Raw genomic sequence first — 17,361 nt, forward strand, 5'->3', positions numbered from 1 at the left:
AGAGCTTCGGTGCATTTGTGGTATCGGTTAAGGCACAGAAAACCATTCAAAACACTTAATATAAACAATCCAACAAACAACCACACTCTCACGATTACCGCACCAGATTCTTAATACTTGTAAGACACCTATTTCTCAAAATTTTTCCACTCAAGGCTCATCCCCCGAATCCACTCCAAAATTCCTTTTCTCAAGACCCTTAACCATTCATACTTCCCCAGAATATTCAATAAATTTTCCTTCCCCATTCCACATGAAGCTAATCTTGTTTAATTTATGTTACCCACAATAAGGAGAGTAATCTAAGTTGCACAGGGTACGAACCACCAGGGGTAGTTGTGACGGAACTAAAGGACTTACTAGGCTTATATGGGCATAATCTTCAATTGTACCCCTCTCTCTTAACTCAAACAAACCTTTCAATAAGTTTTAATTTAATTTACTCTACTAAAGATGCCCATTGAATATCTTCAGTTCTTTAGCATTAACTATCTTTAGTTAGTTTAGCATCTTCAATACACAGTTTTAGTACATTTTCTTTGGTAAGTTTTTAAAATATCGTTAGTAAAGATGTTTGCCTTTAGTAGTTAACAATCTTTAGTTAGATGCCTGTAATTATCTTTAGTATCTTGTAACTATCTTAAGTTAATTAGTTTATTTTGCATCTTCAGCAAAATAAACTATGAATTTTCAGCATCTTTAGTCAACTAACTTTAGTACTATATTTAGTAGTAAAGATAATTCGTAGTAGGTGTTTTTTGCTGTTCCAGCTAATATTATATTAGAAAAAATATTATATTAATGTTATATTTAAATTTAATTTAATGTTCATTAAATTATATTAATTTAATGTTATATTAGAAAAAAGTTAGGCTTTAGTATTTTTTTTTTATCGGGTCTGAAATGCCAGATTATTCAACAGAATGAGAGATTGAAATCTTTTTAATGTTTCAAAATTAAACAATCCTGAGGTCTCATCAAAATTATAGTCTGACATTCACACAAACAAAGATAAAATTTCCATAGTTAATCTTATCTTAAACAATATTTTGCATATGTACTAGTAATTCAATCATTAGTAGACTAATGAGAACTAGACTGAGTAATACGAATTGAGCAGTCTTAGTCCACTAATAAAAAATAATAGCAGCAAGAATACAATGGTTGTCACGATTCTTAATTCTACACTCCCTTGTCAGTAATTGCACATACATACATACATACATACATATATGTATGTATGTATAAATATATACATATATGTATGCATAAACATATATATATATATATATATATATATATATATATATATATATATATATATATATATATATATATATATATATATATATATATATATATATATATATATATATATATATATATATATATATATATATATATATATATAAATATATATACTATATAATAAATAATATACTATATATAATATAATAAATATATATACTAACATCGAAATCAAGCGCACAAAAAAAACAACTTGCGAATGAAATGGATCTAATCGCACCCATATTATTCTTTAAAGTATTTATTTTAGAAAGTTAAAATTCTAAATATATTGGGTTTTATTTTGAATTTGTTTATATTAATTCATTATTTATTTAATACTTTTTGTTCAGTTGCGTATACATATGTATGACGATGGCTATGATTATTATGAGTTTAGTGCCTTATATTTTAATGTGATGGGTCACTGATTGGCATGACCGCGTAAGGCATATGATAGCAAACCCATTTGAGTTTCGAAGTTAAATCAGTAGTTGAAAAGCCATCTGGTGAGTCTGGCTTTTGCAAACTTCTCCGTCATGTCACCCTTCTTGCCAGTTATATTTGATATTCGTGAAGCTTAGTTTTACTAAACTCAGAAATATATGCTGAGGCGGACGATTTTCAAAATATTAGCAAAAATATTATTCAAAATTGATAACCGGTTTTCAAAATATTAATCCGTTTAATTTAAAAATTATTTAATTTTTTTATATGCAGTAGTTAACTTCCATCTTATCTGCGCCTTAAGGCTCTCAAAGACTCTGTTAAGTCTGCTTTTCCAATGTTATTTTGCTCAACGATATAACTTATGCATCAAATGTGATAAGAACCTCAAATGGCTAAAGCAACAGCTCATTACACCACGAAGTCGAACGAGGTCGACAGAGCCGTTTCAATATCTTTGTTAAGTTTACCAGAAGAGACTCTAATCCAAAGAGTAAGAGTTGGCGCTAGTTAAAATAATTTTTTTTAACACCATCTAACGTTTGGCGACACTTGGCTTTTTTTTTAGTGATAGTAATAAGACTAACTAACTTAATAGTATAATTGGTAAACATAGATAGTAATAAGTGTCCTGACAGAAAAACGATTGCGACGATTATGTCAGAAAAATGGAAACGAAAAACAATTGTAAAAGCCCGAAAAATACCAATGACCACCAGACACCAGATGGCGTCAATAGTTTTTTGTCGACACTAGCGCCAGCTTCTGCTCTCATAAGTTACCCATACTTTTTGTTCCAAACCTTAATGAAGAAGAGCTTAAGAGAGGCAAGTTTGAACTGCAGTCCCTTGATTTTCAAAATGCAGCTTAATGTTCCCTACTTAACGCCCCGCTCTTTACACTGAAATTTGACTCTTTCTCACAACTCTAAATTTAAAACAATAAAAACTTTAGCGTAAAGAGCGGGTGTTGAAGAGGGAACAGCCCTTTTCATACACGGAGTAATTTCTGTTCGTTTTAAGTTCTAATGTCGCTCCTTACTTTCAGTTGAAAAAACCTGTTTTTTTAACTTAAAATATACAAAATCAGGTATTTTTTCAAATCACAAGTAAAATAATCTAAAAAAAAGGTGTAAACAAGTGCCCTTCTGACTGGATTTCCATGCCTACTAATATTATGCATAACTGACCATATACAAAAAAAAGAAGCAAAATCAATTTAAATAGTTAATGTAACTACTTCATATAATGAGGATCTTGGTGCTCACAAAATTAAATGTGATTACTGTATCTAGGCAAAATTAGTGTAGTAAGTGTGTGGTATCCGTTTCTATATATGTATGTATTCGATTAACGACACTTTTTCACTGGTCCTTGCATCAGTCCTGCAGCGTGCTGCGTAGAACTTTAGATTTCCGTTCGAATGAGCCCTCTCCCAATATTATGGGACCATTGGATCGATATGATCATCCCCGGAAAAAAAAACACACAAAACAAAAAACATTCATCCATTGTCAGCGATCTTTCTTCTGACAAAATATCCCCGTTTTTGCAGATAGGAGCTTGAACCCTCTATTGTCGGGTTCTCTGATATGCAGAAACTGATGGTATGATTTTTATTAAGATTCCGAGAACTTTTAGGGGTGTTTCCCCTATTTTCTAAAATCAGGCAAATTTTTCAGGCTCGTAGCCTTTGATGGGTAACACTAAACTTAACAAATCTTATATTTTTGGAATCAGCACAACAACAACAAAAAATTGCGAATGAAATGGATCTAATCGCACCCATATTATTCTTTTAATTTGCTGTGGATTTTAAAGTTTTTATTTCAGAAAGTTAAAATTCTAGATATTTTGGGTTTTAGTTTGATTTTGTTTAGATTATTTCATTATTTATTTGATACTTTTTGTTCAGTTGCGTATACATATGTATGACGATGGCTATGATTATTATGAGTTTAGTGCCTTATATTTTAATGTGATGGGTCACTGATTGGCATGACCGCGTAAGGCGTATGATAGCAAACCCATTTGAGTTTCTAAGTTGAAGCGTACTCAAAACCCATTTGAGTTTCGAAGTCGAAGTCAAGCGTACTGCGTACTGAATTTGAACTCTAGGTCCTAAATTACAAACCTGATATCATGCCCACTGCACCACGAAAGGAGATCTGTTTCTACAAAAAGCATAGACTACGAAATTTGAAAAAAAAAAAACTAGGAAAAGCGAATCTGAATTTGAACTCTAGGTCCTAAATTACAAACCTGATATCATGCCCACTGCACCACGAAAGGAGATCTGTGTTTCTACAAAAAGCATAGACTACGAAATTTGAAAAAAAAAAACTAGAAAAGGCGAATCTGAATTTGAACTCTAGGTCCTATATTACAAACCTGATATCATGCCAACTACACCACGAAAGGAGATCTGTGTTTCTACAAAAAGCATAGACTACGAAATTTGAAAAAAAAAAACTAGGAAAGGCGAATCTGAATTTGAACTCTAGGTCCTAAATTACAAACCTGATATCATGCCCACTGCACCACGAAAGGAGATCTGTGTTTCTACAAAAAGCATAGACTACGAAATTTGAAAAAAAAAACTAGAAAAGGCGAATCTGAATTTGAACTCTAGGTCCTATATTACAAACCTGATATCATGCCAACTACACCACGAAAGGAGATCTGTGTTTCTACAAAAAGCATAGACTACGAAATTTAAAAAAAAAAACTAGAAAAGGCGAATCTGAATTTGAACTCTAGGTCCTATATTACAAACCTGATATCATGCCCACTGCACCACGAAAGGAGATCTGTGTTTCTACAAAAAGCATAGACTACGAAATTTAAAAAAAAAAAAAAACTAGGAAAGGCGAATCGCTACATGGTTTCGGTAATTTTTTCTACACTAATGTCAGTTTTGTTTATTAATAGTTTGCTATATTCTTTGGGTCATGGCAAAAATGCCCATTGCTTCCTTTGCATATACACTAAGAAAATTACTAAAAATAATCAACATAGAAACGTAAAAACCATCAAAATAAATATAAAATTAGGATGGCAACAGTCGATAAAAAAACAAAAACAACTAGAAAAAGGTTTCCAGCAAAATCAACTTTCAATGAGGACATGATTGCAACACACGAGGGCAAAAGACCATAGCTGCTAACAATAGCAAGAAAAGTAGGCTGCAGGATAGGACAAGAAAGTGAGGTCTGGAAGCTGGAGCTACCGAAGTTCGAATCAAAGCTACTAAAGGCAGGGAATAAAAATACTATCAAGCTTTTTGACAACATAATATTTTAAAAAGCTAAACTTTTAAATCATGTATTATTCATCAAATTTAATGTTAATAATATTTAGTATTAAATTAAAATAAAAGTAAATAAAGAATGCGGCATAGGACTTTACATTCCCTACGGCGATGCTGATCTCCGTTTCTTGGCCCTTCAGCCAGGAAGTGCAACAGGGGGTTGGGGGCCAACCATCCTGTGCTTTCGGACACCCTTTCTGTTGACCTTCCCCAGATTTCTCAAGATACCCATTTAGAGCTGGGTAAACTCTCGCTGAGCTTAGAGAGTCACGCCACTGACCACCGTCCAAGACCAAATAATTGGGTACACTAGGATTCGAACCCTTGCCCTCTTGGTCAGAGGATCCTAAATCCAGCCCACATCAATCATCTATTAATATTCTGCACATAAAACTGGAAGTGATATTCTAGTATTTTTTGTTATAAATATAATAGTATTATATTATTAAATTTTATACATAATATAATATTTTTAAATATGAAATATTTTATAAAATATAAAAATATTATATAAAGCTATCAAAATACAAAAAAAAAAATGTTTGATAGATATAGAGGAAGTAAAGTTCATTCTTTGACTATTAAAATATTTGAAAAGGGCCCGTTTTTATTGGCGCTTCGTTACTTGGAGCACTGGAGATTCTGAAGGCTGAGAGGAAAGACTTGTCAGTGTCGGTGAGTCTCACTGCATAAACCTAGCTTAGTTGAATATCAGCTTTCAATTAGAGACAGAACATAACGATAAATATTCACTATGAATTTATTTTTCTTTAAATATCAGACCTCGGTCCCAAATATGAAGTACTTAATTTTAGGTATTTTAGACTCCACTATTTATTATAAGTTATTTGTTTACAGTTTATTCAATAAGGATTTTTCATAATTTAGGTTTTTAGATCTGCCTATTCAAAATAGGGATCTATTTTACAATTTTGCCGATTTAAAAGATAATCTTAGAATGGCAGTTGTATTCAAATGTTTTATAACTGAAACATAAAAAAAACTTACGCATCATCATTGGTTTAACTTCTTCAGTAGCCTTTTCTTCCGTCCTTTGCGCCTCTAATTCTTCTAAACGTTCAACTTTCGCTGTATACTCTCTGATGGTCTAAAAATAAAAATATCTTACGAACGGACATAAAAAGATAACCATATGTCTTTCGAATATGCACAAAAAAAAAGAAAAAAGGTTTAGATACTTTTGAATAAAAACTTGTGAGTCATTTCCCTACTGACACTTATTATTAAGTCCTTTTTTATGAACGGTGTACCTTTAGCTGCCTGTTTTTGATAGTTACAATTCCCCAGAAACATTCGCCTTTCCACGCTGTTGGCGCTGCGTGGTCGCCAACAGAAGATTTGTTTTTTCGATGAATTTCGAAATTCAGCCTAAAATTCGGCGGTTTCAACAGGCCACGGTCTCCCAGTTTTTTAGCTTTGTTGTGCTGTTTTTCTCAAGTTTCCTGCAGTGATGGTGTAAGTGACGAAGACTTAGTGTTCCTGACTTTGCTTAGAGATATTTCATACAAATTAAATACTAGATCTATTTACTTGAGCCTTATTCACCTTGCTAGGTGGTAGCGCCATCTATATACAACATCCATACATTAACCTAGATGGTGCTCGCGCCGTAGACCATCTGGAAAGTTTAGCTCTATTTATGTGTGAGATCAAATTAAACACCCTAAGAAATTCATATACTGCTGAATGCAGTTGCTCACAGACTAATAATCGGTGTGATGACCAACCAAGCAGGTATCAGCAGTTTGATGAAAACGCTCATTAAAATTAGACCCTATCCATTTTCACCATTAGCGCCATCCACCTTCATCCGTTTAAACGAACTTGGACTGCTGAAGGCCCCACCAGGACCCGTTACTCTGTACGGTCAGAAAAGAAGAAGGCGGCGCGGGAAAAGAGCTGGAATACGAATTAAAACTAGACAAAGAAAACCGAGTAACTTTTCCGCCTTAAGTGACACCCGCGCCAATGTAGGCAGACCGACTGAATCGAGTCTCACAGACTTACCCGTAATCCAACGCTTCGACAGTTTGCCCGTTAACGACTATGCCAATGAGCCGCCTCCTATCCTAAGACCTGTTACTTTCAACGCTCGTCGTGGCCTTCCTAACTTCCTCGTTTGCAACACTAGATCGCTGTGCAACAAAACAGAAGATTTTGAAGCTGTTATTCGCCAGAACAACATTGCCATAGCAGCCGTTACTGAAACATGGAACCTCGATGAAAATACTGGTCGTGTGGCTGGATACTCTGTGTTCTTGAACACTCGCTCTAATCGTGGTCTACCGAAACTTGGGGGCGGTGTTGGTCTGTTTGTAAGAGAAGATATACCCTGTAAACTCCTTTCTGATCTCGCTAATCCGGACCATGAGGTAATCTGGGCGATGTGCAGACCGACTTACTTGCCCCGCTTATACTCGTGCATAATTGTGGCATCAGTATATTACCCTGAAAGTGCAAAGAATCGCCGAGACCTTGTACTCTTACTTGCAAAAGACTGTTGATGTGCTTCGGATCCACTATAGTAATCCTGCTTTTATCATAGCAGGCGACTTCAACCAGAAAAAAAAGGCTGGCTTTCATCCAGTCTATCCCTTAAACAAGTGGTTCACATGCCTACTCACGTCTCAGGCAGCATTCTGGATCTCATTCTTACGAACTGTGAGTCCCACTACTGTAATCCTGTTTCTCTCAGACCAGTGGCCAAGTCCGACCATTTTGCTATTCTGTGGTATTCTTTGCTTCCGTGGTTACCCACCCGCTGACGGACTCTGCCATTCGAGCCTATGGTCAGTGGATAGGCAATTATGATTTCCCAGAAGTTGACGGAGATTCAAGCATCCACGAAAAGACTAAAAGATTCAGTGACATTCTGTACTCCAAATACACCGAAATCTTCCCCACCAAGTCAGTTATCATTAGTGAGTTTGATAAGCCATGGATTACCCCTGCCATAAAGAAACTCATCCGTGAGAGATGCCGCCTACATTCTATCGGTGATGTAGTAAACGCAAAGAAACTACGAAATTACACCGTCACTGTAATACGAAAGGCCAAACTTCAATATGGCCGCTTATCAGTGTCACCTATGCGCGTCAGTAATCCAAAGAAATGGCATCAGTCTGTTCGAAAAATGTCGGGAAAATCCACTACCTCTAGTGTGAGAATATTGGATGATAGTGGCAAACTTCTCACTGCGACAGATGTAAACTCCTTCACTGAAATCTGCACAACCCACCCTCCACCCACCGAGTCCCAAAAAGCCGATCTCTTGTACGGCTGCTCAGAAGAGGAAGTTATTGAAGTCACTGAAGAAGACGTCTTCAAAGAATTAATGAAAATTAAGCCCAACAGTGCATCCTATCCTTCGGAACTTCCTGTAAAACTTGTTCGTGAATACGCCCCCTTCATTGCCAAGCCATTATCCGTGTTGATTAACCTGTGTTTCATGCTTGGTACTTTCCCAGATATTTGGAAAAAGAAATATATCCGGGTTATTCCGAAATCGAGCCCCCCTAAAGCATGTGATGAATTGCGTCCTATCTCGATAACCCCCTGCCTGGCTAAAGTTACGGAAGCATTAGTACTCCGTCGATTGCTCGACCAAGTCAGTTCCTCTATCGATAAGTACCAGTATGGTGGACTCCATGAGTGCAGTACTACAATTTATCTAGTGCGTATGTACGATTGTATACTTACATGGCTGGATAAAGGTAATCGGTTCCTGGATCTAGGTACAATAGACTTCCGAAAAGCTTTTGATTTCATTAACCACCTGATTGCTGGCCAAAATTTGAAGATAATGGGTGCGAAAAAGCGCGTGTTATCCGTGATTATGGATTTCTTATCTAATAGGAAACAGCGTGTTTATGCCCTGTTTGAGGGGGATTCTGACTCCGATTGGACAGGTATAACATGTGGAGCTCCGCAGGGCACAAAGTTGGCTGCCATTGTATTTATAGCCGTGATCAACTACCTACTAGTTGAATATGAGGATCATTACAAGTTTATAGACGATATCTCTTTTCTATTGAAATATTTAGTTGAAAACGGGATTGTTAAGAAAGAGTTCAGTGATGATTTCTTCGATGCGTTTATTGCCGAGTGCAATGTCTCTAAATTGATCATTAACACGAATAAGTCAAAGGTCTTACGCTTTAATCCGTTGAAGCGCACTTTCAGCCAACCGTATGTTCCGTTTCCGATTGTCGACTCAATAAAGATTTTGGGAGTTACTTTTTCAAGTGATTGTTCTTTCGGCTTGCACGTTGAAAATGTTGTTAAAAATGCAAATGCATGTCTGCAGTCTTTGAGTACAATGCGTAGATTTGGCTGTGATGTCCAGTGCCTATTGCTAGCTTATCTTACATACGTCCGTCCAGTCCTGGAATATGCAAGCCCACTATGGGGGCCTGCAGCACTGAGTACTGTATACCTCATCCAAGAACTTGAGTCGGTGCAAAAGCGAGCCGTGTTCATTATTATTGGTGATCGACAACTATCTTATGGTGAAGCGCTTGTTAAACTCGACCTCCCCACGTTGGCCCAAAGATACGAGCAGATTATCCTGAGATTTGGGAAGTTTCTTCTCTCTAAACCCCAGCATCGAGACATCTTACCACCTACTGCATCGCCCAACAACCGTACGCGTCACCAAAATAAACTGGTTCCAGTAGCTTCACGCACGAACCGCCACGAAAATTCATTTGTACCTTTTTTTACGGATTTGCTAAACAAAGCCGAGTGATATTTTCTTTTTTTCTTTTTTTTTTGTGTTAGTGTGTTATTTAGCATAGTGAAGCAACGCAAATTAGCTGTTAGCTACGATGTTGTTTAAATAAACCTCTCTCTCTCTCTCTCTCTCTCTCTCTCTCTCTCTCTCCTCTCTCTCTCTCTCTCTCTCTCTCCTCTCTCTCTCTCTCTCTCTCTCTCTCTCTCTCTCTCTCTCTCTCTCTCCTCTCTCTCTCTCTCTCTCTCTCTCTCTCTCTCTCTCTCTCTCTCTCTCTCTCTCTCTCTCTCTCTCTCCTCTCTCTCTCTCTCTCTCTCTCTCTCTCTCTCTCTCTCTCAAAGCTGAATCGAGCAGCACTCCTTCTGACATTTATATTTGCTTGGTCGCGCTGAAACTTGTCAATAATGTCTGTCAGTCTGCAGTCTGTCAGCTTGTCAATGCAGGTTTCAGGTAAAACATAACAGGAAATAGGATGAAGAAGGGAGGGTACCAACAGCCAGCACTGTGCATAATCATTGATATTAAGAAAACCTCTGAGTGATGGGTAACAGGTGAGCAGGCCCCGACACTTTCTTTATTCCTGTATATTATGCCAGAACTGGCCATGACTTCAGAGCTTGAAGGAATCTGTATCACCTGTGTAACTAGCAAGACTGGTGGCGCTGCACATGCAAAGTTCAACGAATGGTTTCACTTTATTTTCGGTTAAATACTCTCCTAAACTACAGACCATATATCTGCGCCCTCAATATATACTGTCACTGTTGCGTCTCCGAAAGCAACTGGAAAACACGCCAAGACAAATACTTTAATTACCAGTTCAGCAGGATCTAACGGGCTTCCTCGCTCCGAAACAGGTAGTGTTCTCTCCAGGTCTTCAGAAAAACTAGGCGCTTTTATCCCTATCTTGGCGATATGGAAAAATTCGAACATGAGCCAGGTTCAACTCCCCCCCCCCCGTAACTCAAATTATAGCGCAAGTAATTGAAGCTAACCGAATACAAACCATCATTGACTTACGAGCCATAGATTCGGCTTCATCCGTATTTTTGCTGACACTTGGACTCTCTAGGTAAGTAAACTGTAACATACCAGCGGGGGGAATGCCCGACCTTCTAATACCGTTCTTGTGAAAGATGGCAGCATGGTGCATGCGCCCCAATAAATGCATACCTAGTACTGGCTCGGCAGAAATCGCCAGATAGATACTTTTCGTTCCCTTGTATCCCCTGCTGCCAAGATCTCTCCCACATGCCTGAACAGCTAGACCAAAGTACCCAAACCTCCTGTTGAAGGTGAATGGAGCAAAATTCCGAATGAATAAAACAAGCTCTCTTGTTTTGCCGTTCCCATCTTCGAGGATTTACAGAAACATACAGCACACCTGTTCCCTTGCAGCACATCTACATATATTTTTATATAGAAACCGCGGGAACGATCAGTGTATATTGGTCAACAAGAACCTTGTCTAATTAACATAGAGAATAAAGTGGTACTCGACACTTTCTTACGACAAAGCTTGCAAGTTTCCTACAAAGTCGAAACCAATTTGATTCACACAAGCAAAATAAAGTATCCGAATTCCAAGAAATACGCTGCGGTGCTCCTCAAGGCACAAAATTAGAACCTCTCATCATTTTGACTTTTTTAAGGCATATCCTTGTGCAAATATGAAATCACTTCAAAATTTGCTGATATTTCAAACATGTCAGTCTTGCAACTCGAAAACCTAGCAGAGAAATCAATACTTCATCTAAATCTCCCAGCTAAAGCTTGATTTTTGAAGGTGCAATATTTGCGGTTAGCGAAACCTTCAATTCTTACAAACTAATGAAACTGAGACAAAATGAACGTTTGCTTTCCAAAGTGATTGGTTAAAGCAAATGCTAAGTTTCTAATTTAGGACCATAGCATTAATTTTAATTTGTAAATTTAAAAACGTCTGATTCTAAGTGTTGGTGTCTTAAACATCACCAATCCGTCCTGGTAAGAAGATATCGGACTTACTACTAAATTTGAAATAAAATTCCAAGGAGTAATTTAGAAAAGCAACCTGAAATAGGATGTACACACACAAGTCTATTTTTCAAAAAACTTCCTCTGTTTAAAGACATTTGCAAATTTCATTCGCTATAAAATTCAACTTTCTATTAAGTGCTGCCTATACTGTATGATAGGGCGAATTGCACAACCTATGAGGACAGCCAGCAGACACTGAAGGGTTAGAAGCTATCTAAAAAAACCACTACCGTCTTACAATGGGTATTGGAAAAGTATACCTAAGTTTGGATGTCTATAGCCTAATCTTCCCAGTTTTTCAAGAATCACAAGCCAGTCGGCCAAAAATTGGTATGAGCCCTCATTTCATCAAGCTAATTTGTTTATGTCTTCCATTCCAAGATGGATCAAAACAGTACAAATCGTCCTTTGTCCCGTGCTTCATAAAGCAACAAAATGATGAACTTCTTGAAATGCTGCATAAGGTTTTGATAGTTCATTATCAGATTCTCTTCATTTTATCGACTTTTATACTTTCTTGTCGTGTTGATATCCATTGATAGCTGTTATAGAACTAATTATGTTATGTTACTAATTATGGATGGCACTAATTATGTTATGTTACTAATTATGTATGGCACTAACTATGTTATGTTATTTAATTATGTATGACACTAATTATGTTATGGCGCTATTATTGCCCTAACAATCATTTGTTTATTTAATTTAATGCTTTCAAGTAGGACTGCTTTTTCAATTATTTATAGAGGGGCTAAGCTATGGAATAAGCTTGCTCCAAGTATTAAAGAATTGCCCATTAATCAATTTAAGGCCGTGCTGCGTGTGGGGTTTCTTGGTAGGTATACCTTTGGAATAGATTGAGATTGATTGATTTAGTATTGAAAATAATTGTTTATTGTTTTTTTCTTTTGTTTTCTTTTTTTTTGCTTCGGGATCATGATCATGATATTATGTTGTTTGATTGTGTATGAATTATTTATATAATTTTTTTTTCTCGGTACACGGTTTCACCTTTCTGCTCATTTTAGATTAACTCATTGTTTTTTTGTTTTTGTTCTTTTTTTTTCTTCTATTTTTGTTCTTTTTGTTAGTAACACACCCTCGCAAGCAACGCTTTTGGTGTGCTACCGATTGATTTTGTCTGTGTTATTTCCTTTGGTTAATAAATTAATACTACTACTACTACTACTACGCACAGATCAAGCCACCACAAAAATTGAATAATAACCATAAATATATTCACCTGAATAAGATAAGGCATTGCGAGGTCGGTGATGCCGTTACGCCAAGCCAGTTCAAGGACGACGTCTGGTTTCAGCAAGTCGTAGCATTGGTAGAGACAGGCAGCAAAACACTCCTGATTCTCAGTTTCCAAAAACCAAGCAATTAATTCCTCAGCCAGTTGGGAACTCTTCGACTCGGCAGCAAATTCCATAGCATCCTGTCAACAGACAACCAATTAACATTTTATTCCACTTTCGCTCAACACGTCTATCGATAAATTAAACCTGTTCATTTTATTTCATAGGACCCCTATTACTGACCCCGTTAAAATGCCATAAAAGTTCTCAGCAATGAAGCTAAAATCAAAAAGCAAATGCACAAAAAAGTCGCCCTTAATTGAAGGAACTTATCTAATCCCTATTTGTAATGAATTTGTTAGGTCCGATTCTGTGCATTTTCTTTTACAAAGGTGTATTTCGCAGCCTAATAGCATTTCTGATAATACCATGCCTGGTAGGCGATTAGCGTTCAAATTAAATCTCAAGAAGTAATAGGTAAGCTTTGCTCATTCCACACACTATTACCACACGATTTTTATATGGTACTTTATGGAGACTGAAGCAATCGTAATAGACAGCTTAAGTTTTATTTTGGAAAAATACTTATCTAGTCAGATGATTGGGGACTCACCCTTCTGATAAATAGTCCGATTGGCGGAAATGTTGACTATCATTGTGTTGCGAGAGCAACACTTTGGTCTTGTCGCGTTTTTTTCTTCTTTTTTTTGTTCCTAGCCCCCCGATTTTTTGCACCTCTGCGGTTTCCACGGGAAGTGTGGATCTTAGGCCGGATTGATGAATAATGACTTTGCATTTTGGAAAGCTTCGTATATCTCTTGCCTGCGGTCAAAAAGGATGGTTTTTGCTTGTGTTTCTACCCATTTCTGTTCGTGATTTCAGCTGAGTTTATCATTCGGTTTGTCGCACTTGGGATTGCGGTAGAGAAATGGTATCAGATGTGCATCATAAACTTAAACCTCTTAAACTTTAAAAGTTCTCTGACTGCTAAAGAAATTAGAGTTTATCGTTTGCTTCTTTCTAAGTTATGACGTTAAAAACTTGGCCTACGGCAAAAAAGTCAACTTTTGAACTGAGAAGACAGATTTTTTTTTTTTTTTTTTTTTTTTGATGGTAGTCGATAGCTCTTGATGAGCTGATCAAAGTTTATGCCATCCATTTTTGGGTAGAAAAATTCCTTCATGAGATATACCAGTTTGAAAGTTTAAAGGGGTTGACAACTTCAGTAGTAAGGTAGACACTGAAACCAACAACAGGCCGATACTGAAATGATATCGGATATGCCTCTTAAACTTTAAAAGTTCTCTCATTGCTAAAAAAAAATTATCTCTCTTTGATAGATTTTTTTTTTCGACGGCAGTCGATAGCCCTTGATGAGCTGATCAAAGTATAGGTCATCCATTTTTTTGGTAGAAAAATTCCTTCATGAAATATACCAGTTTGAAAGATTAAAGGGGGTTGACAACTACAGTAGTAAGGTACACACTGAAACCAAAAATAGGCTGACACCAATTGTGAGACATATAGAGGAGTTTTAAGCAAAAATCGGCTGTTTAGCTCATAATCATCTTCGGTAATGAGGGGTTCGCAAGTTTTGCTAGTTGGTGTATTTATTATTTGTGTATCTTATGGCAAGACCAATTTGGTTCCAGTGGTCACACATGTAGGGGACTTGTAAGTAATAGTCGGCTGTTAGGCTACAATCATCTTCAGCAATGAGGAATTTGCAACTTTTACTAGTTGCAATGAGGGGTTTGCAACTTTTGCGAGTTGGTGTACCTAGTATTTATTTTAAGATCCTTACAGATTAACAACTTCAGCATTTAATCGAAGCAAGGACACAAAATCAAAGTGTTGCTCTCGCAACACTTTAGTCAGCGAAGCCGAACAAAGGTTGCCGCAACATCTCACGTTGCCGATGCAACGTAGATCTAGTTTTGGGTTAAGTTAATAGTAAAAGTTTATAAAGAAAATAAATTAATAGGAATTAGTAGGAATTGTAAGCCCTACAAACTGGCACTGAATAGAAGCACCATTGGAATCACGACTGCCATAAAAAGTGTTCCATTAATATCTATTGGGTTTGAAAAACCTTAGCCGGAGGTTTATAATCTCCAGGTCATACATACAATCATATTTACCTGCAAAACTAACGCAAGATATTAGGCCTATGCCTCTTATAAAATATGTTTTTTCCTTCTCAGTTTTAAAAATAATCTATCACTCTCTGGTTGCATTTTAACTAAGTTATGTACAATCCCATCTAAATACTTATTGGGCGAATATAAAATAACTACAGATAACTACTTTAAAACAAAGTAGCAAAAAAATTCGAAATTTCTTACGTCAACCATTAAAATTTAAAAATACTTGAGAGACCGGAGCATTTTTTTCTTGAATTTTAGCATTGAATATTTAAATATTTAATATTTAGTATTAATTATGTAAATTAATACTAAATTTAATAATAAAATATAAATTTATAATATTTAATATTAATATTTAATTATTGATATTTAAGTATTAATATTAAATATTTAGCAATAATTTAGCATTGAATTTGCACCCTCCTTCATTGGTTCTTAGATATTCTATAGTCTATCGACTTCCTTCATTAATTAAATCTTCCTTCCTCTATCCTTCCTTTAAACTATTAAATAGAAGTTCCCAAATACATATCAATTTCCTTCAATCTCAAATATATATAGATTGAGAGACATCATCCCAACCAATTTGGCCATAATCAGCATAATTTGAACCGAAAATATTAAATATTATTTACTAAGCTTTGATGATAAAGCATATTCAAGGCCGTATCCAGATGGGAGGGGGAGGATTTGTGGGATGACCCCCCCCGTAGATATAGGTTCAACTCGTAAAAATATAGCAAAATGCATATAAACAAATTCTTGATGCGTTTTTAAGTTACCCCCCCCCCCCCCGCTCCCAAAAAATGAAACACAAAAATCCGGGATACAGACTGAGCATATTTTATAATATTTTTAGTGTTCTTGTACAGATTAGTTTTTGGTTGTTCCAGGCCATCTTCAATATACTATCCTATTTTTTATTCACAATTTGTCCTTTTGCAAATACGTGGTTTTGATTTCTATTCATTTACTTGTTCTATGTCCATGCTCAAGTCTAAAATTCTTGTTTCGCTAATGCCACATGAGGTAATCTAGCGTACTCAGCTGAATTTAGAAATCTGTTCTTTTGGTGAAAGATCGATATATTAGAAGGCATGGAGATGTATTCGAGAGGGTAGGGGGGAGTCCCTAATCAAAAAATTATCCGAGATTCTCTTATTTTCTCCTATTTTCCTAAGAATCGCGTATGTTCTGGCTTTAGACGAATTTGCTTCATCTCCAACGAAAAGACTGACTTCAAATGCCTGAGTGATGAAAATTGATTTATAAGAGTTTTAAAAGATTTTTTATTTAAAAATTTAAATTAAAGAGAAAAATTAAAAAAATAAAAATTCAACCTATCTTTTAATAACATTTAATTTGATCCTATTTGATTATATCCAATTTAAAACCAGAAAAAAATCTAAATTTAAATTGATTAAAAAATATGAATTAAAAAAAGATTATTAAAGCTAATTTTTAACCAATCAAGAACGGTGAATTATAGTCAAGTGAAGGCTTTCGATGAACGTATTTATTTGCAACATTCCCGACGAGCAGTTGCGAAATTAGACGGCGTTTTGCAAAAAGAATTCTAAATTTGAAAATTTTGGCTAATTGGAAACTGCAGTTAGTCTGAAATGGAGTTAGTCCTACCCCGTAGCCTTTGGTGAGAAAGCTAATACGTACAAATGCCAATTTCAAGGATCAACTTCAAACAAGCAGCGACAAGGTATTATTCTGTTCTTATCTATGCATACTAGATATTTCCGCTCTGACATGATATCTAATACTACTGGATAATCAGAGGAGTCTAGATTTGATATATATATATATATATATATATATATATATATATATATATATATATATATATATATATATATATATATATATATATAATATATATATAATATATATATATATATATATATATATAATAAGCTGTCTGTGTGTGTGTGTCGAGTGACGTCATGTTTGTGTGTTGACTGACGTCATGTTTGTCAACTGACGTCATTATAAGGATTGAGCAGTATGCGTCATGAAGTTGCGTGTCGACTGACGTCAAAGCGCCCCACCAACTAGGTGTTGGGGTCCCAACAGCTAGTATATCTACATA

The 17,361-nt window shown here is 35.9% G+C and overlaps 1 protein-coding gene across 1 annotated transcript in view; it reads right to left on the minus strand.

Annotated features, from left to right (window-relative positions):
* LOC136034070 (clathrin heavy chain 1-like) overlaps positions 1–17,361 on the minus strand; it is a 150,949-nt gene that overhangs the window by 2,508 nt on the left and 131,080 nt on the right. Inside the window, exons 24-25 of the mRNA XM_065715188.1 lie at positions 13,056–13,253; positions 6,052–6,151 (exon numbers count right to left, since the gene is read on the minus strand). Of these exons, the coding sequence (XP_065571260.1) occupies positions 6,052–6,151; positions 13,056–13,253 (298 nt within the window). The remainder of the gene's footprint in view (positions 1–6,051; positions 6,152–13,055; positions 13,254–17,361) is intronic.

The sequence above is a fragment of the Artemia franciscana genome, chromosome 12 (assembly GCF_032884065.1).
Source record: "Artemia franciscana chromosome 12, ASM3288406v1, whole genome shotgun sequence".
NCBI lineage: Eukaryota > Metazoa > Arthropoda > Branchiopoda > Anostraca > Artemiidae > Artemia > Artemia franciscana.